General features: G+C 45.5%; 1 protein-coding gene across 1 annotated transcript in view; it reads right to left on the minus strand.

Moving 5' to 3' along the window:
* COL26A1 (collagen type XXVI alpha 1 chain) overlaps positions 1 to 20475 on the minus strand; it is a 173450-nt gene that overhangs the window by 83830 nt on the left and 69145 nt on the right. The window contains 1 exon segment of the mRNA XM_036827463.1: positions 14638 to 14741. Within this exon segment, the coding sequence (XP_036683358.1) occupies positions 14638 to 14741 (104 nt within the window).

Raw genomic sequence — 20475 nt, forward strand, 5'->3', positions numbered from 1 at the left:
GCGTCAGGATGGCAGCAGGCCTTGGCAGAGGAAGCCTAGTCCAATGATCCCACATCTGTTTGTCCATCATGGCCTGTCCTTGCCACCTAAGAGGTCTGGACCACTCTTCTGGGGAAGGAGAGGGTGGTTCACAGCCGCGTCACTCTTTAAGATCATGGGTCACGGTGGGACACCCTCCCTGTAAGCCCCTCCTCAGCTCAGGCATGGGGCTCATGGTTTGCTTTGCTTAGTCTCATCCTGTGGACACCACTGTTCTCCAATCTTCAGTATACCCCAGTTCTAGGACTGTCGTGATGGGTCCAGACCTCCCCTCACCCTCCCATGTGTCACCTGGGGTCGAGACACGGAGGTCCCCAGTAAGAGTACGGGGAGCTGCTGATGACACCGCAGTCCTGGAGGTCCCAGGAGGAGGAGCAGAGATACTTAGACGATGGAGTTGTCGGGTCGAAGGTGCTCCCTGGGTGGGGCCCAGATAGCGCCATCCACCATAACCGGCCAAGGCTTCTGCCCAAGCACAGGCAGGCCCCAAACAGTCACCCCTAGACCCTGAGGGTGGGGCTGGGGTGGAGCAACAGCCTCTGCCAGCCACTGGCTCTGCCCAGCCTGGGCAGCATCGCATGTATACGCTTATGGCTGATGCCCATTGGCCAAGGCCCTTCCCCTCTCCCGGCCACAGCGCGGCTGTGATGTGCTCACTGCCTGGGACCCCAGCCCCATTTGGAAGGTTCTGGAAATGCTTCCCTGCAGCAGGCCAACCCAGTCCTCTCCAGTGCATTGGCCCTGGCAACTACTGCAGCCACCCAAAGCCAAAGTGTGTGACCTTGAGCCCCAGCATGTGGACTTGGCCCCAGAGAGGATCCTAATGAGAAGCAGGAGGAGGAGGAAGAAAAGCAACTCCTTGATCTGCTGAATTAGTGTAACTACTCCTCTCTTTATGTTTTCCCCTATTTTCCTAATACCACGCCACCCCACCCCAACTTCTCCCTGCCAACATGCAGGCTGTGTTCTAGAGAGTCCTCCACTCCCTTCCTGAGTGTTCTGGAAGGAAGCCCGCTGGCATCTAGCACGTCACTTAGGGGACGGACACGTTCTCCCTGGAGCCTCAGATGTTAATTGAGGGACCCAGTTTCCCCCACAAAGGCTGCCTTGGCCCAGCCACTCAGCGGGCAGAACACACATCTGCTGCCCTCTGCCTGGCCCCCCCTTCTCGCCCATGCACAGTTCCCTGGCATCTCACCCCATACCGGGTCTATGTGGTCCAGCCCCCAGCCTCTGGACTGGCCGATACTCACCTCTCAAAGAGGTGGTTGACTAGAGCAAGAGAGCCTGACTGTCCCAGGCTCTGCCCACCTCAGCAGAGGCCCCGATCTCCCTCCCTGTGTTCAGCACATCAGAGGGAGTGACAGGAGAGCCTTGTCTTACACCTGGAGCCTCTGCCCCGGAGAGACGCTGGATCCCTGTGGCCAACGGGAAATGTCTAGGTTTCCCTGGAGGTCGTGTAACCCTGGCCAGGAGAGTCTCAGAAAATTCACGAGCTTAGCAATCATCTCCCTTGGCATCACTGTGGCCCCTGCCATGCCCTGTGAAATGCCCATGGATGCAGAAGCAGCAGCCTCGGGGAGGGCTGAGAGCCCTCTGGATGTGCAGACAGCCCAGCAGTTGAGCAATGCGCCAGCGACCTGGGCTAGCCCCCGTGCAAGCGCTTTCCAGGAAAAGAAAAGGCAGGTGACATCTGTGGATATTTACAGCCCCACACAGCATGACGGGAGGTGCCGAAAGATGCTTGCCTGACAAGAAAACCCATCTCGATGTCTGGAACCACTCCAGGCTGGGATGGAGTATCAAAGGGCCCGGAATCTCATCAGTGAGGCCACACTGTCTGTTGAAGCAAAGAGCAAGAGCAGATGCTGAATGGAGCAGATTCATTCAGCCCATTCTCCACATCAGGTCAGGGCCGGAAGTCTACCAAAGATGCCAGAAAAGAGGCAGGTGTTATAAGCGGTTGAATGGTCAGTGCCCTAGTGGTCCTCCCAGCTCAGCCAGCCAGAGAGCGGTCAGTGGTGATGGTACTTTCTTCTTCCCATCACTCAGTCTCCAGCTCCCCCATGGGCTCCAGAAGGGCCTCACATAAATAATATCAACATTTCTCTAAGCCTCAGTTACTCGTCTCTACAATGGGGAGAATCATCCATCCACCATCTGAACCTCATATCTCACACCCATGAAAACGGCTTTTGTAATCATTCATTCATTCAAGAAATGTATTGCATTCCAGCTCCCGGCCAGTGACCGGTCACTCAGTGAAAAGACTCTCTGAGTGGTAAGTGGAGCAGAGGTTTTACCTTGCAGGTTGCAGAAGACCCTGGAAGCAAGGAAGCCAAGTCAGGGAAGGCAGGGAAGCCAATTCTTCCAAGAAGCTTGGCCAAGAAAGGAAGCCCGAGATGGGATGGTGGGTAAAGGGTGATGCAGATTCAATAAGATTGTTTTCGTAAAGATGGGAGATGCTTTATGTGCTGACGGGAAGAAACCAGTGAGTGAGAAAGATGGAACCTACAGGAACTAAGGGATGCCCAGAGGAGTGCAGACCTGAGAAAGTGAGCTGAGTTGGACCCAGAGGGTAAGGTCTTGAGCTGGAGGAAGATGGCCCCCGCCCCAATTCCGACCTCGGGTGGGTCCCAGAACACCTCTAACAAGTCTTTAGCAAAGCCTTTCTTTTGACCAGATTATCTGCTCACCCTCTATCCTCAGCACCCAGCAACACATACACAACCCCCATCTGGGAGCTCCTGAGGTCTCCTTTTCATCAATGTGACCCAAGCATCTTGCACAGTGCCTGGAACCTCCAGGCTAATTTGAATATATGGCTCTACTGGCTTGTCCCACCCTTTAGTGGCAGCCATGGTAGCAAGTCTCGGAAACATCATCAGATTCACTGAACATCATTTCCCTAAAATGCTGAGCTCTGCAGATTGGCCAGGAGGCTACAGCCTCCTCCCAAGAGAACTCCTTCTGGCTTTGAACCCTCAGCCATTCAAAACACAAACACACTCATATACAGAGCTCGAGCCAGGGGTGAAATGTCAGCATCGTCTTGGACTCAAATCAAACAGTTCAGTGCTTGGATGCACTGGCTGAGCCACCTCGCCCCAGGCCTGCCCTTGCCCATATGGAGGCCCAGAGGATTCATTTCCTGTCCTGGCCAGGACTCCAGCTCACACACACACACACACACACAGAGGAAACATCCCCTAGTTGAATGAAGCTTATCATCTCCTGATGAGTTTGAGGCAAAGCTCCTCCACGACACCAAAGCAACATGAGATCTGGCCTTTAAAACACCAGGGACCAGGCCACAGCAGGTACTGCATGAAGGAGCCAACTGACCTGTCCTTTGTGCTGGGGCAAATTTGAGTGGGATTCCCCAAGACCTTAAAGGTCACAGGTAACTAAGAGTAAGGATCATTTAATCAGGAGCAAGAGACCCAGGTTCCAATTCTGCATCAGCCACTTCTCAGCTGGATGAACTTGGCCAAGTTCCTGGTTCACAGGTGTCTGTCTTCTTCAACTGTCCTCACATGGCAGAAGGGGTGAGGGAGCCCTCTTGGGTCTCTTTTACAAGGTCACTAACCCCATTCATAAGGGCTCCACCCTCATGACCTAATTACCTCCCAAAGGCCCCTAATATACCTATATTTTGAGGAATAGGTTTCAACATATGAATTTGGGGGGGTGGACACAGACAGTATATAGCGGCATCTATACTGTGGAAATACAGAATAACGTGACTGAAGGCCCTTTTGAAAGTATAAAATACCATCTCAGAGGTGAGGAATACTGACATGATTATATGAGGTTGGTAAAGGTGTTGGTGTCACTTCTGCTGCCAGCCAGTTGAACTCACTGGAGGGACATCTACTGATGGAATGTGACTTAAGGAACACTTTTAAAATTAGTTTTAGTGATGAAGTAACGGTACTGTATCCCATGCTTAATGCTGACTCCTTTGATCAGCACTGGCAAAAATCATGTTCCAGATTCAGAGTCAGTCAACAGCCTTTACAGACCCTAAGTGCCAGGCACTGTGTCAGGTACCACAATGGGAAATTATCCTCTAGAATTTCTCAATCTGTCCACAGCAGTGTAATCAGCAACCTTTCTAGGGGCTAATTTAGCAGTATGATTAAAAAACCTTGATGTGGTGTGTATGCTCCTTGACCCAATAATTCTGCTTAGAAATTTATCCTAAGGAAATCATTAAAGGTGTGGACAAAGATTTAACAAAAAAGATGGTCGCAAAGTTCCAGTGCCAGTAAGGAAAGAGTAGCTTGTGTCAGACTAATTCCACTTTAGATAAAAATAACAAACTCTAGATAAGAAATTTTAAACAACTATTTGAAGGCACTAGAGAGCAACAAAAAGCCAGTAGAAACTGGTGGGAATTCAACCCTTGCAAAAAAGGGAATAGCACCGAGTGAATTCTACATTACATGGCTTTTCCCCCAAGGGCACACCCCAATTCAAGCAGTGCAGGGTGGCCAAAACTCAAATCAAAAACTGCAGTTGTTTAGTCTTAAGGCTGCCAGAGGACCTGGAAACTGGGGGAAGAAATCTAATTAGGGAGGAACAACATAGAGCAGAGAGACTCAAACTCTGTGTACAAACTACCCTGAAATCCTTGGCTGATCCCTGAACTGTGCATGTGTAGAGGAGATTCCAGTGAGCTCAGCAGAAAACAACAGTGGGAAGGCTACAAAAGCTGAGCTGATATATCAGCTGCTACCCAATAAAAGGAAGGTGATTTAGAGCTTGAGTCTCTCCAAGTTAAGGGGCTTAGTTAACACCTTACTAAGCTTGCCTTTGAAACCAGAGAAAGGCTATGCCTTAGGTGAAAAAGCTATATCCCAGGTCTAAGAGATTTACATATCCACCCCAATAAAGTATAAAAACCAAGCCTTCACAAATGTATAGTGATTTAACTGCTTGCTACAACAAAAATCAACACTCTCCCAAGAAACCAGAATCTCTACAAAATATCATTCAAAGGGTCCAGTTTACAAGCAAAAGTTGTTAACATGGAAGGTAGGTAGGAAGGAAGAAAGGAAGAAAGAGGGAAAGAGAGAAAGAGGAAGGAAGGGAGGACGGGAAGAAGAAAGGGGGAAATGCTACCCAAGTCGAGAGAAAAGTGTCAATACAAACAAACCATAAGATGACCCGGATGTTGGAAATAGAAGACAAGGACCTAAAAGCAGCTATTACATATACATTCTTGGATAAAAAATAAATTATATGCAGAAATCTTATCAGGGAAATATAAACAAAACAAAAAAACCACACATATACACAAGGACATTCTAGAACTGAAAAGAATAATATCTGAAATGAAAAATTCACTGGATGGCTTAACAGAAGATTGTAAAAGTCAGAAGAAATAGTCAATGAACTTGAAGACAGATCAACAGAAATTATCCAATCTGAAGAACAGAGGGGAAAAAAGATCCTCAATGACAGTATCAAGCAATCTAACATGTATGCAAATGGAATCTCAAGAGGAGCAGAGAGAATAGGGCAGAAAAATCTATTTGAAGAAATAATGGACAAAATTTTCCGAATTTCGTCAAAAACATTGACTTATAGATCCAAGATGCTCAAACAACCCCAAGCAGGATTTTTTAAATCCCACTTGGCAACATCATAGTCAAACTGCTGAAAGGCAAGGATAAAAAAAATCTTAAAACAACCAGAGGAGAAAGGGAAACAATCTTAGTGTGGAAACAATATGATGACAGCAGATTCTCACCTGAAATAATGGATGCAAAAAGACAATAGAACGACCAAACTTTAAAATAACTGAAAGAAAAAAAGAAAATCAATCCACAATTATAAACTCAATAAAAGTATTTTAAAATTAATGGAAAATGAAGTATTGTAGATAATGTGTAGAAACTGGAGCCCTTGTACTTTGCTGGTGGAAATGTGAAATGGTGCAGCCACTATGAAAACAGTTTTGCAGTCTCTCAGCAAGTTAAACAGAAAATTACCACATGACTCAGAAATCCCAATCCTAAGTATATACTAAAAAGAATCGAAAACAGGTGTTCAAACAAAAACGTGTACATGAATGTGCATAGCAGCACTAATCACAATAGCCAAAAGGTGGAAACAACCTAAATGTCCATCAACTGATGAATGAATAAACGAAAGTAGTGCATCCATATAATGGAATACTGTTCATTATTCAGATATATGCCACAACTTGGATGAAGCTTCAAAACATTATGTTAAGGGCTTCCCTGGTGGCACAGTGGTTAAGGATCTGCCTGCCAATGCAGGGGACATGGGTTTGATCCCTGGCCCAGGAAGATCCCACATGCCGCAGAGCAACTAAGCCCATGCACCACAACTACTGAGCCTGCGCTCTAGAGCCCATGAGCCACAACTACTGAGCCCGCGTGCCACAACTACTGAGCCTGCGTGCCACAACTACTGAAGCCCATGCGCCTAGAGCCCATGCTCCGCAACAAGAGAAGCCATGACTATGAGAAGCCTGCACACCACAACAAAGACCCAACACAGCCAAAAGTAAAAACAAAAAAACCCCACATTATGTTAAGTAAAAGAAGCCAGACACAAAAGCCACATATTGTATGACTCCATTTACATGAAATATCCAGAATAGGCAAATCAATAGAGACAGAAAGCAGATTTGTGGTTGCCAAGGGCTAAGGGAAGGAGAGAATGAGAAATAACTGCTTAATGGGTGTAGGGTTTCCCTTTGGGGTGATAAAAAATTCTGGAACTAGATAGCATGATGGTTGCAAAACATTGTGAATGTATTTAATGCCACTGAATTATACACTTTAAAATGGCTGAAATAGTAAATTTTATGTTATGTGTATTTTATGATATATATATATATAATATAGATAGATGATAGATAGATAAATATTAAGGCAAAATAGATACTAAAAAATTTTTTTAAGTCGAGAGAATTCACTACAAGCAGATCTGTACTACAAGCAATGCTGAAAGAACTTCTTGGGGTTGAGGAAAAAGGATTCTGGATGAAGGCTCAGAGTTCCAGGAAGAAATAAAGATCACTGGAAATGATAACTATGGAGTACAGAGAAGACTATTTTTCCTTCTCTTCACTTCTTAAATAGTAATCTGACTGTTTAATGCAAAAAAGTATAATATTGAATTGTAAAGTTTATAACATATTCATATTTAAAGCATATGAGGGACTTCCCTGGTGGCACAGTGGTTAAGAATCTGCCTGCCAGTGCAGGGGACACGGGTTCGAGCCCTGGTCTGGGAAGATCCCACATGCCGCGGAGCAACTAAACCCATGAGTCACAACTACTGAGCCTACGCTCTAGAGCCCGCGAGACACAACTACTGAGCCCACATGCCACAACATTGACACAGACATTGAACAATATGAGCACTGATTCCTGAGAGAAGGAAAACAAACAAGGTAATTCCTGGAAGCACTTTCTGCACTGGAGCACATGAGGGTGACACTAGGTAGAACACAGCAATCTCTCTGAAATGGAGAGAGAGAAGTCAGAGTACAGGGAGGCTGAGGCAAATTTGGTGAGAGGAATACCAGAGAAAAGAGAATTATGTAGAAAATTATTCATTCATGGGGTCAAAACTTATTGAACTGTATACTTCTGGGGTGTGTAAATTAAATACATGTAATGAGTTGTATGCAAATTACACTTCAATAAAGTTGATTTAAAATGTGTAAATAATTATTAAAATAAGAAATAGAAAACATGTGTGGCCCTATATAGATGAAAGAGAATGAATTTGTTATCAAAAACTTCCCCACAAAGAAAACTACAGGTCCAGATGGTTTCACTGTGAACTCAAAGTTCAATTAAACTCTTAAGGAAAAAGCAATATGATCTTTAAAAAAAAAAAAAAGATTTCAGAAAATAGAGGAGGAAAAATGCCCAAGTCTTTTTATGAGAACAGCTAAGTCCTCATAATTAAAAACTGATAGACATTAGAAGGAAAGAAAATTACAGATAAATAACAAACATGGAAATATAAAAAAGAATAATGTATCCAAAAGAAGTTTATCCCAGTAATAATCAGGTTATTCCCAGGAACAAAAAGTTAGTTTAGTATTCCAAATCAATGCAATGTGCCACATTAACATAATAAAGGATAAAAATATAATCATCTCAATATAGATACAGAAAAAGCATTTGATAAGATTCACACCTATTCCTGATAAATACTCTCAACAAACTTAGAAGTGACTGTCCTCATCTGATAAATGGCATATATAAAAAATCTGCTGCTAATCACATACTTAATAATTAATTGTGAAATATTGAGAACTTCTCCCCTATGATAAGGAACAAAGCAAGTATATCTGTTCTCACCACTTCTATTAAACATTTTACTAGAAGTTCTAGCCAGTCCAATAAGGCAAGAAAAAGAAATAAAAGGCAAAATATTTGAAAGGAAAAAGCAAAAATGTTTTTATTCACAGAAGACATGATAGTTTATTTAGAAAATCCAAACAAATCAATAAATAAGCTGCTAGAACTAATAAATGGATTTAGCATGGTTTTCAGACACAAGGTCACTATTCAAAAATCAAATATATTTCTATATAGTAACAGCAAAATGATTATAATATGAAAAATTTTAAAGTAATCCCATTTTTTAGAGGCACTAAAAATATGAAATGCTTAGAAATACATTTAATAAAAGACAAGCAAGCCCTCCACTGTGAAAACTACAAAATATTGCTGAGAAAAATTAAAGCTTTATATGAATGGAGAGCTATACCATGATCATGAATCAGAAGATTCACTATTAAGACCTCCATTCTCCCCAAACTGGTCTGCAAATTCATCACAATCCTAATCCCAATTCCAATAGACTTTTTTTTGGTAGACATTGATAAAAGGACTGTAAAATTTTTATGGAAATGCAAAAGAACTAGAGTGGTCAAAACAGTCTTAAAAAAGAAGAAATTACAATTACATACTATTCCATTCTTACCGGAACAGCTAAATTTAAAAAGACTAATAACATCAAATCTTAGCAAGAATGTGGAACAATTGGAACACTTTGCTTGTGAGAGTATAGAACGTTAACATCTCTTTGGAAAACAATTTGGCTGTTTCTTATTAAAATTAAACAACTCAGTTAAAAATAGGCAAAAGTCTTGAAAAGACACTTCACAAAAGAAGATATACAAATGGCTAGTAAGCACATCAGTTAGGCATACAAAAAGATGCTCAACATCATAAGTCAACAGGGAAGAGCAAATTAAAATCACAATGAGAAAGCATTTCATACCCACTAGAATGACTAAAATTAAAGGCTGACAACACCAAATGTTGACAAGGATATGGAGCAATTAGAACATACTTTGCTAATAGGAGTGTAACATGGTAATAAAACCACTTTAGAAAACAGCTTGGCTCTTTCTTATAAAGTTAAACATACACCACAACCAAGCAATTCCACTCCTAGGGATTTACCCAAGGGAAGTAAAAACATACATATTGATAGAAAGACATATACAAGAATGTTCACAGAAGCTTTATTCTTAAAGGCTAAAACTAGAAATATCTCAAACATCTATCCACAGGAGAATGGGTGAATAAAATTGTGGTTATTTATGCAATGGAACAATACTTAGTAACAAAAATAAACTACTGATACACATGTAACAACATGAATAAATCTCAAAAACATTATGCTAAGTGAAAGGAACTATACACAAGAATATATATTGTATGGTTCCATTTACATGAGGTTCAAGAATAGGTAAAACTGATCTCTGATGATAGAAATCAGAACAGAGGTTGCTAAGTGGGGGGAACTTTCTGGGAGGTGATGGAAACATGTATGCATTTATCAAAACTCATCAAATTGTACACTTAAAATTGGTGTACTCTGTATATGTGAATTTTACCTCAGTTAAAAAAAAAGATGTTTACAGCAATTTTTAAAATGGAAACAACTTAAATATCTTTTAGTGGGGGATAGTTAATAAAGTGTATACCCAAACTCCACACCATTGAAAATGATACGAGAGAAAGCAACCTATTGACAAGGAGAGATGTTCATGACAATTTATGTGAAAAAGAAAGTTATCAAACAGCATGTAGAGTACAACAGATATGTAAGCACAGAAAAAGGTCTGGAGGCTTTTCACCAAAGTGAGACTGGAGGTTACCTTAAGAGGTATAATTCTGGATGTTTTCACTTTTTCTACACGGAACACGTACTTGCTTTTGTAATAAGAAAAAAAATATTTCTAGATAGATGTTATAGATCCACAGATACAGTTAATTCTCCTTATTCGTGGTAGTTACATTTTGTAAAGTCCCCAGAACTCTGAATTAGTGAATACTGAACCATCACTCATGGGGGAAATACAGGATTTGGTTCCTGTGAGCGTCTGGGTCACAACATTTTCGTCAGCTAATCAATACATAACCTTGTTTTATGTGGGCTTTTATCTAAAGACATCTTATTGAATATATATTGTAGATTCACTAACATTGAACTCACAGGCAACAGCACTATAACTCATGCCGAACAAAGTTTACTTAACGCATATATTTTCTCAGGAAGGCACATCATAGTCTTTTTGCATTTAAGAACACTGGACAGCACTATGCTTGGGGACATTTTAGACAAGGGAATTGTCACAAAAAAAGGGGGGGGCACAAAAATGCAAAAATCACGGCACTAAACAGACCATGAAAAGGACACTTGTTTGCATGAGAACTGGAACGAGGAAGCAGAGGGTCACCTTGTTCAACCTCAGCTGGTAACACACGTGTTAGGCGACTCAAATTTTCTGTCACTCTGCACATAGCTGTGAATGACCACAAAAGTGGTCATTGATTTGGGGGGGGGGTAACAAATAAATTTTAGCAAGTAGGCCAAATTCACAAATATAGAATCCTCAAATAATTAGGATCAACTGTATATAGACTTATCTATGGAGGAAAGTATCCCCAAGCCTCGGACCAGCACTCCTGGGGTGTCCAGGGAGGAAAGGGAGGGGGAGACCCAGCAGGGGGGAAGCAGGCCCAGAGACAGGCCACCTGGGAGGCAGGAGCCACCTACCCCCAGGCAGTCCCAGCCCCAAGTCCTAAGACCAGAGACCTGACAGCTTGGAAGGAAAGCCGGACACAGCAGAGAAAGATGCTTCTCCTGGGGAATCTCATCTGAACCAAAGCAAAACCACAGAGGAGGGCCCCTCTGACCTGCTGGCTTTCCAGAGAGGCTGGACTGGGAACCGGGTGGGAGCTCATGGTCCAGACCCCTCCACAACCATCTCAGGAATGTGTCTGAAGTCACGGACACCGCCTTGATTTTGTCTTCTGTCATTACTGTTTCATGTTTGGGAATGCAAAGTCTTTACCGGGGCTTACAGGAGCCAGTCCCGACCTCAGCCCAGGGCCTCACGCTCCCAGGAATTCCTCAGCCCCACAGGGTTCCCAGGACCCTCGTGCTCAGAGCTGGGAAGGGGCTGCTCAACCCTGACACTCCCTGAAAGAGGCAAGCCTCATCCCATGCCCTAAGATGAACACGCATCCCTCATCGAAGTGGGCGAATCTGGAAGGTTCCTCCACCAGGGAGGGGCTGGCAGAGACTCTGAGGCTGACAGTGTCTGGAGTGGTGCCGACACCTCTTAATAATTAGCTCAGGACGCCCAGACGTTTCTGGTGAGTGCATTGATAATCCATATCCCTGTGGTCTACCAGGTCAGAGCTTTCTTCTGGAGGTGAGGTGCTAAGCTCTCAAGGGCGGGCACCTTTGGGGGCATTTGACCAGCTCACAGTTACATCTCCTCTCCCAGGAAGGATGGGCCCCCAGCCCTGCTTGAACCTACTCCTGTCCTGATGGGCAGAACCTCCCTGAGGACAAGGATTGCCCCCCACACATGCCAGGTCTGCTGCTCGCCAAATGCTGTGCTTCGTCCATTCGGTCTGCAAGAATTACCCAAAACATGGACGTGGGCAAAAAGGTGATGGCCTAACCTTTTAATGTCACGCTACAGCATTCTCTAAGGAGCCCACCCAAGGGCCATGGGACATCCTGGGGGAAGCTCACCTTGTTTACTTGCCATTCACTGTGGATTACAACCCAGGTTCTGCAAAGTTGGATGTTAACTTGTACAAAACTGGGGATATGTAAACAATTTCTGCTCAGTAGAGAGGATAACCCCAAAGGTTTTGTTTTTATTGTCCTGTAGGATCTAACGCAGTGATTTTATTTCAGGTTCTTATTTCATATATATTTAAAATATATCATAGTTCCTATATTTTCATATGTATGAAATATATGCATTATATATGCATATATTCATATATATGTGTATCCACACACACACACACACACACACACACACATATCAGTAAAGGATTAACCTAACTCAAAGAGAGGTCTGGCCTTTGCACTTGGCTCCTGGGAGGTATCTCTAAGCTCTTGAAATGTCCTATCTGGTAAGAGGGTCTGGGAGCCTTGGGCCAGATAGTTTATGCCAACACTGTGATTTCTGGGGGCATCCCTTGTGCCAGCTCAACCACCAGAGGGGCTAGAAACATCTCAGCCATGCAGGAAGCCACCGTGTATACACAACTGAGTCCCACTAAGAGCTCTGGTTCAGGGCAGCAACCTAAGCGTGGTCTTGGGGACCCCAATCTGCATATCTATCAGTTTCTCCAATCTCTTTTGAATCAGCTTTGCCATGTTGCTGGTTCCACAATCCATGAGTTCAATACAACGCACGCTCACAAGCCACTTGTGTGAGAATTATGACTTACACATTTTGAGACTTACACTTCATCTCGTGGTTCATTCATTTCTCTAATGAAGAGAGTATGAAGAGAGATGAAAAACATATACGCTCCAGCACTGCAGTGTTTCCAAGAGAGGAAGGAAGGGGCCCCATTCGGGTGCGGCTTAGTTACCCCTAGAGGAACTGGACAGCCCTGCAGGGTGGCGAGGGGTGGGGGGAGGCCAACGTGAAGACACATGATTACAGTTGGCTGAGGCGATGACGAGGTGGCGGGGGGCGGGGGGCCCTCGGAGGCTCCGGAGCTGAAAGAAGGACCCAGGAGCCTTCCTAAGGCTTAGGGAGGCTTCTAAAGTGGAGGTCTTGATGGCAAGCAGTACTTCATCGGGTAGAGCCAACGGTATTCATTTTATTGGTCACTGAAAAGCGCTGAGTCAGTTACTTAAGGGTAAATCAGTCACTGCCCTTGAACGCCCTGTCTCCCCAGCCCCTCGCAGAATCCAGAGGACAGGTCTGCTCTACTCTGTTGGAGGGACCAGAGGTCTCTCCCACAACCATGGTCCAAATCCTGGTTCTGAGGGCCTCCGGCCTCAACAAGGGACCCAGTGTGAGCCGTGGTCATTCAACACATAAAGCACAAAGTCCTGCCGCCCACGCCTTCACCTGGGGGAGCCAGGCCTCCCCTCAGCCCCTCACACCTGGGGTCCCTTCTGTTTCTCCCCAAAGAAAGGCCCAGGCAGTCCTGTGCCCCCCAAGTATGGGCCAGCCCCTGAGGCTGTCCACCTCCCTTCCCAGAATCAGGCTCACAAACCAGTAAAGGAGGTACCACTGGACTCTTCCACGTCCCAACCCCTTCCTTCAGCCCAGCTTTGGGCCACAGGCTCACTGAAACATCACCATCATTATCATTACTGCCCTTCCTGTTCTTAGGCTATTATTTGTAATCCAAAGACTTTTAGGCAGTTTACAATAAAAGCATACACATATAGAGTACTTATATTTTAAATATACATATAACTAAAATCAGTAAGTTAGGTAATAAAAAAAGATAAGAGAGGATCATTTTGTCAGAAAGTCGAGGTTGAGGAGAACTACTGTTTCCAAATTCAAAACTGACCCCTGAGCCTTGGGACTGCCCAGCTCTTCTGGAAAACCAGGTGGGCTGCAAACCTGTTTGTCAGGCAGGACCCACTGTCCCTGGATGTGAGTGCTGCGGGGATGGGCTCTGTCGCTGTCTCTGAATCCCACCTGAGCGCTGCTCTCTGGGCCCGTCAAGCTCCAGTGCCAGGCTGAGCCTGGCTCCGGGGCTCAGAGGGAAGGCTGCGGCTCTGGGTCCCGACCTCCCCTCCTCCCTCTGGGCACCTGCCCAGCAACAGGGCCAGGGCAGCAGGGTGAGGTCTTCCTGCTGCTGCCGCCCACCAGGTCCATCTGCCTTATTCTACAACCAGCGTGGCTTCAAGGCTCCTGGCTCCTCATCTGCATTTGCTCAGAGCCCAGATATCCAGCTCTGCCTGCCCCGGCTCTGGGGTAAGTCAGAGCCAGAGCAGAAGAAATAGGCTGTACATTGAATCTCCTCCCCAGGCCAGGGCTTACGATTCTCCTTCATGCCTGGCCCAAGCAGTGCACACGGGACCCCACCTCTGTGCCCACAGGCAGGGTGCCGGGCTCACCCCAGTTTGGCCAGTCCTGAGCATTTGGTTCAGAGATGCTTAGGAAAAAGAAGGAAGGAATGTGGAAGAAAGGAGAGCTGCTCGCAGAAGGAGGGCAGGGGAGGGAGGAGCATCCGTAGACTCTGAAGCTCGGCCTGGCCAGCACCCCCTCCTCTTGCCCCCTGCCCCCGGCGGACTCACCCTCGTCACAGTTGCTCCCGGTAAAGCCAGGGCAGCACCTCCACTCCAGCGCCGTCACTGTGCGGTAGGACACTCTGTACGTGGGTCTGATCAGAGTCCTGTAACTAACACAAGGGCAGAGTCAGGACAGTGTGAGCACCTACCCGCCCACCCCAGATCCCACTCCTACTGAAACCACCCAGCCTAGGGCTCTGGGAGCCCCCCAGGCAGTAGAGCCCATCATCCTAGCTCTGTTCCCACAGGCTATGCGGCCCTGGGCGAGTGACCACCCCTCTCTGTGTCGGGTGCATTGTAAAGTCCCTTCCAGCTCTGCCTTCCCACAAGTCTCCAAGGGTGGCCCCCTAGGGTGGGGAAATGACTGCTACAGACTGAATTGTGTCTCCCAGAAATCATATGTTGAAGCCCTAACCCCCACAATGTGACTGTACTTAAGCATAGGCTCTGAAGAGGTAATTAGGTTAAATGAGGTCAGAGGGGTGGGGCCCCAATCCAATAAGATTGGTGGCCTTTTAAGAAGAGGAGGACAGACAGAGATCTCTCTCTGCGTACATGCACACACTGAACAAAGGCCATGTGAGGACACAGAGAGGTGGCTGGCTGAGAAAATAAATTTCTGTATTGCAGCCATCTGGTCCATGATATTTTGTTAAGGCAGCCCAAGATAATGAATACGGAAAAGAAAAATATCATTAGAACCTGTACAACTTCCAACCACCCACAAGTCACTTAACTCCAACCTTTTTCCCAATCATTATTTCTTTTGGTTGATTCATCCAATGAATATATATACGTATTTTTTTTGGCTGCGCCCCGTGGCATGTGGGATCTTAGTTCCCCAACCAGGGACTGAACCCGTGCCCCCTGCGGTAGAAGCATGGAGTCTTAACCACTGGACTGCCAGGGAAGTCCCCAATGAATATTTATTGAGCATCAACTACATGCAATACTGTGGTCACAGATTAATAAAACGGAGTCCCATCCTTGAGAAAATCCCAGCCTGATAGATGAGAGAGAGACACTTCAGTGAAAACTTGCAATTCAGTAGTGGGGCCCTTGCAGCAACAAAATGCTCCTGCAAACTGCTGTGGGATTCCATGGTAAATTTTCACACAATTTTGAAATTTTTCTTGAAAATAAGTTTGATACTATTTTGTGAAACTCCAAGAATAGTGAATATAAAATATATGACCAAACCACACCTCACAAACAGATATCACCTCACACCTGTTAGAATGGCTATTATCAAAAAGACAAGATATAAGTGTTGGTGAGGATATGGAGAAAAGGGAACCTTCATGCACTGTTGATGGGAATGTAAATTGGAAACCATGGAAAACAGTACGGTAGTTGCTAAAAAAAGTTGGAAATAAAACTACCATAAGATCCACTTCTGGGTGTTTATCCAAAGGAAATGAAAACACTAACTCAAAAAGATATCTGAACCCCCATGTGCACTGCAGCATTATTTGCAATAGCCAAGATATGGGAGCAACCAAAGTATCCATCAGTGGGTGAGTGGATAAAGAAAATGTGGCACACACACACACTAGAATATTATTCAGCATAAAAAAGAGTGAAATCTTGCCATTTTTGACAACATGGAAAGACCTTGGACAAATACTGTATGATCTCCATTATAGGTGGAATCTAAAAACAAAAAAATAAAAACAAACCAAGCTCACAGATACAGAGAACAGACTGGTGGTTGCCAGAAGCTGGGGGACGGTGGATAAGGAGCAGTGCAAAATGGGTGAAGGTGGTCAAAAGGCACAAACTTCCAGTTATAATAGGTCATGGGATGTAACGTACAGCACGGCAACTATAGTTAATAATACTGTATTGCATATTTGAAAATCGCTGAGAGTAGATCTTAAAAGTTCTCATTACAAGAAAAAAAATTTTTGTAACTACTTGTGGTGATAGATGTTAACTAGACTTATTTGTGGTGATCATTTCACAGCATACACAAATATTGAATCACTATGTTGCACACCTGAAACTAATTCAATGTTATCTATCACTTATACCTCAATGAACACACACACACAAACACAAAAACATATGACTGATTTTCACGAGGGGCAAAAATTCGGCTTTATTATTCGATTTACATGCATCATTATAACTTGGCTGCTTGATAAAGTCTGCACAACTTCCTCTTGAAAGCAAAACTGCATGACTTCACAGAATTTGCATCTGCTGACACCAAGCAACTTAATCGTGAATGGGAAAATTATGAATTAATTGGTGGCAGCAGGCGTGACGTTTTGAGATGCACTGTTGACAGGAAAATACATAAGTCAGGTTTTGAATTTCAGAAATACTGCACTAAATCTGAAGAATCCTGCTACACTAATTTTTCTTTCAAAAAAAAAAATCCTCTCACTCATGTTTCGTAAACATTCCGGCAAACCAGCTTCCCTCTGGAGCTCTAAGTGGGAAGCGGCGGGGGGTGGGGGGGGGCGGTGGCGGGGGGCAGGGGCTGGCAGTGTGCAGCCAGGGGCTGGAACTTTCAAGTGAGGAGCCAGAAGTCTGCACGGAGAAGTGCCCAAGAGCAAATGCAGGCCTTTGGACTCTCAGATCCACGGCAGGAAGCAGCTGGCATAGGCCACTGGGGAGGGGGTGGGGGGTTGGCAGAGGACCAGTCATTGTCACCACTCCTTATAGAAGGAGCCTGGGGGGACATAAGTGGGTAGGCGAGCGTGGGTCCAAGGAGTCCAAATAGACTGTCTGTATGATAAACACACGATTTCTCACTCACATATACACTCACATGCTCACACACATGCTGTCACACACACACACACACACACACACACACACACACACATGCACACACGCTCACACCCTCTTCCTGCTGCAAATTTCCCAGCCAGGAACTGGCCCAGCTGGGAAAGGGAAGATGCTTTAATTTCAATTTAAAAAGTCAGTTTTAAAATTAATTCTTGAAAGAAGATTGTTGCTCTGGCTGAGAGGGACCAGAAAAGCTATGGAATCCCTCCCATAACCACTGCACCATGGAGGAGATGGAGCCCCGGGCTGTGGGGGCATAAGCTGAGAGTTTAGGGCCCTGCCCCTGATTCACGATGTGAATTGCACACGTTCCTTAACCTCCCTGAGCCCATTTCCGGGTCTGCCCGCTGAGGACTGCGATGCTGGGTCTGGGGCTCCCTGGGAGAGCACGTGTGACAGCAGAAAGGGACGTGTAGCTGCTGCGCTTGCGAAACACAGATCTGACCCCTTTCTTCCTGGCCAGCACCTTTCGCCTGTCCCCACTGTGGTCAGGAGAGAGTCTGAGCTGTTTAGCCACGGGGGCCAGTCCTTCTCCAGCTGCCACAGCTGCCCTCAGGCCCCCTGTGCCATAGGCTGCCCCTTGGCCTGCAGCCCATGAGCCCTCCAAAGGTGCCAGGCACTCCTCACTTCGTGCCCTGAGTGATGATGGTGATAAAATAATAATAGCTATAGTAAGAGCTTTGCACACTTACCACGTATCAGGCACCGTTCTGAGTGCTTTACATTTGCTGACTCATAACAACCCTGACAGGTGGATGTTATTACTATTCCTAATTTACAGATGAGGAAACTGAGGCACTGAGAGCTTCAGTAACTTTATCAAGGTCACACTGCTAGAAGGTGGTGGAACTTGGTTCCAAACCCAGGCAGAATTAGCAGAACCTAGTAATACTAATTTGTGTTCGTTCAGTATAGGGGAACATTGTTCCTCCCTGCATCTGCACAAGGTACTGATCTCAGGCCCCTGAACCAGAGGGAGAGCTCATCCCCCAGAGGAGGTCTCTTTCTGCCCCCTCCTTCTGAGGGCCACGGGCTGGCCTGTCCCACTGCGGGACCAGAAGCATCCTGGTGGCCTGCGAAGTCCAGGAGCAGGGCGAGCCAGTAGGTGGCGCTGCTTCCCCAGCCCAGCAGGCCAGGGCTCAGACCCTCAGATCTCTCCTGAATGCCCAGGGCAGGTGCAAGTGTTCATGCTCTGTCCCCATCGTTTCACCCTCCATGAAGAACTCCCAGCCCTTCCCCTGGGCTCCAGTCTGCAAACCCACTGATCTTTCTAAAATGCAGATCCGCTTTTGTGACTGCCCTCTCTCAAAACCTTCCATGGCTCCCATAGACTTAAGACCACACCCTTTAGGTCAGCAAATAAGGCCCTGCCTACCTTTCTCCCCTCCACTCCTCCCACCACAGCACAAACAAGCAGCTCTTCCTGCCTCTGGGCCTTTGCACATACATGCAGGCTCCTCTGCCTACTCACCCCTCCTTCTTTACTCTGCTGAGAAAAATCCCCAAGGGGTTTCAGGGTGTGACTCCACATCCCCTTCTCTGTGAAGCACCCCCAGCCCCAGCCAGAGCTGACAGGCTCCCTCCTCAGTACCCCCAACACCCTGTACACAGCTTGGTTTTACATGTGGGGTGCCTGCCATGTGCCGGGCACTGGGGATACAAGAATGAAGGAGGCAGCACGAGCTCCACTCTGCCAGAGCTGGTGGCACTAATCCTGTATCACACTCGTGAAAATGTGGCCATGCGCGGTGGTCAGTGCCAGGGAGGAAAGCGCTCAGTTCACTCCTCACATTGTAATGGATTTGTTTTCTCTTTTTAAATTAAAATATAATTTACATGCAGTAAAACACAGATTGTCCCCAACTTATGATGGTTTGACTTACAATTTTTTGGATTTCACGATGCTGCGAAAGTGATACGCATTCAATACAGACCATACTTGGAATTTTGAATTTTGATCTTTTCCCCAGGCTAGCCATATGGGGTACGGTACTCTCTGGTGATGATGGGAAGCTCCCAGTCAGCCCTGCGATCACAAGGGTAAACAACCAATACTCAACAGGGTACTGTGTTACCAGCATTTTTTTCGATACTGTGTTTCGCGTTTTCCCATCCCATTGTGTCTACAAAATGCCCATCTTTGTCTCCTGCTTCTGGTGAGAAGAAGAAGAGGAGGGCAATTACTCTTGAGATGAAACTCAAGATAACCGCCCAGCATGAAGACGGTAAGCCAGTAACAGCCATCGCAGGTGAGTTAGGACTTTGGCAATCGACGATCTTGACCATCTTAAAGGATAAGAAGCAAATGAGTGATGCAGTGAAATCATCAGCATTGGTTAAATTCACTGTCATCATGAAGAAAAGGGCTGGGCTGACGGATGACATGAAAAAAAAAAAAAAGTTGTCTGGGAATTTCCTGGTGGTCCAGTGGTTAGGACTCCGCGCTTTCACTGCTGAGGGTGCGGGTTCAGTCCCTTGTGGGGGGACTAAGATCCCGCAAGCCACACCGTGCAGCCAAATAAATAAATAAATAAGAAGAAAAGAAAAAGAAAAAAAAACTTGTCATGTGGATGGAAGACCAGGTATAGAAGTTCATACCGCTTAGCCTACTGACCATCCAGGCTAGGGCAAGAAGTCTTTCCATACACTAAAAAAGTGTGTTGATGATTCTACAAATAATGCAAATGTTTATACCAAGTTATGGCCGGTTCCAATGCTTCAAAAGGCAGCATAATTTTCATAATGTGAAAGTCAGCGGTGAGGCAGCAAGTGCCAATACTGAAGGTGCCAAAGTTTTTAAGGAAGAGCTTCAGAGGATAATTGTGGATGAGAAATATTTGCCAGAACAAATATTAAATGTCGATGAAATGAGCTTGTTCTGGAAGCATATGCCAGAGCGTAGATACATTCATCAAGAGTCCAAGACGATGCCAGGATTCAAGGCATTCGAACACCGTGTAAGGCTGCCTTGGGGTAGAAATGTTGCAGGGTTCCAGTTAAAGTTTTTCCTAATCTACCACTCGGAGAGCCCTAGAGCATTCAGAT

This window comes from Balaenoptera musculus, chromosome 15 (genome assembly GCF_009873245.2).
Source record: "Balaenoptera musculus isolate JJ_BM4_2016_0621 chromosome 15, mBalMus1.pri.v3, whole genome shotgun sequence".
Classification (NCBI taxonomy): Eukaryota; Metazoa; Chordata; class Mammalia; order Artiodactyla; family Balaenopteridae; genus Balaenoptera; species Balaenoptera musculus.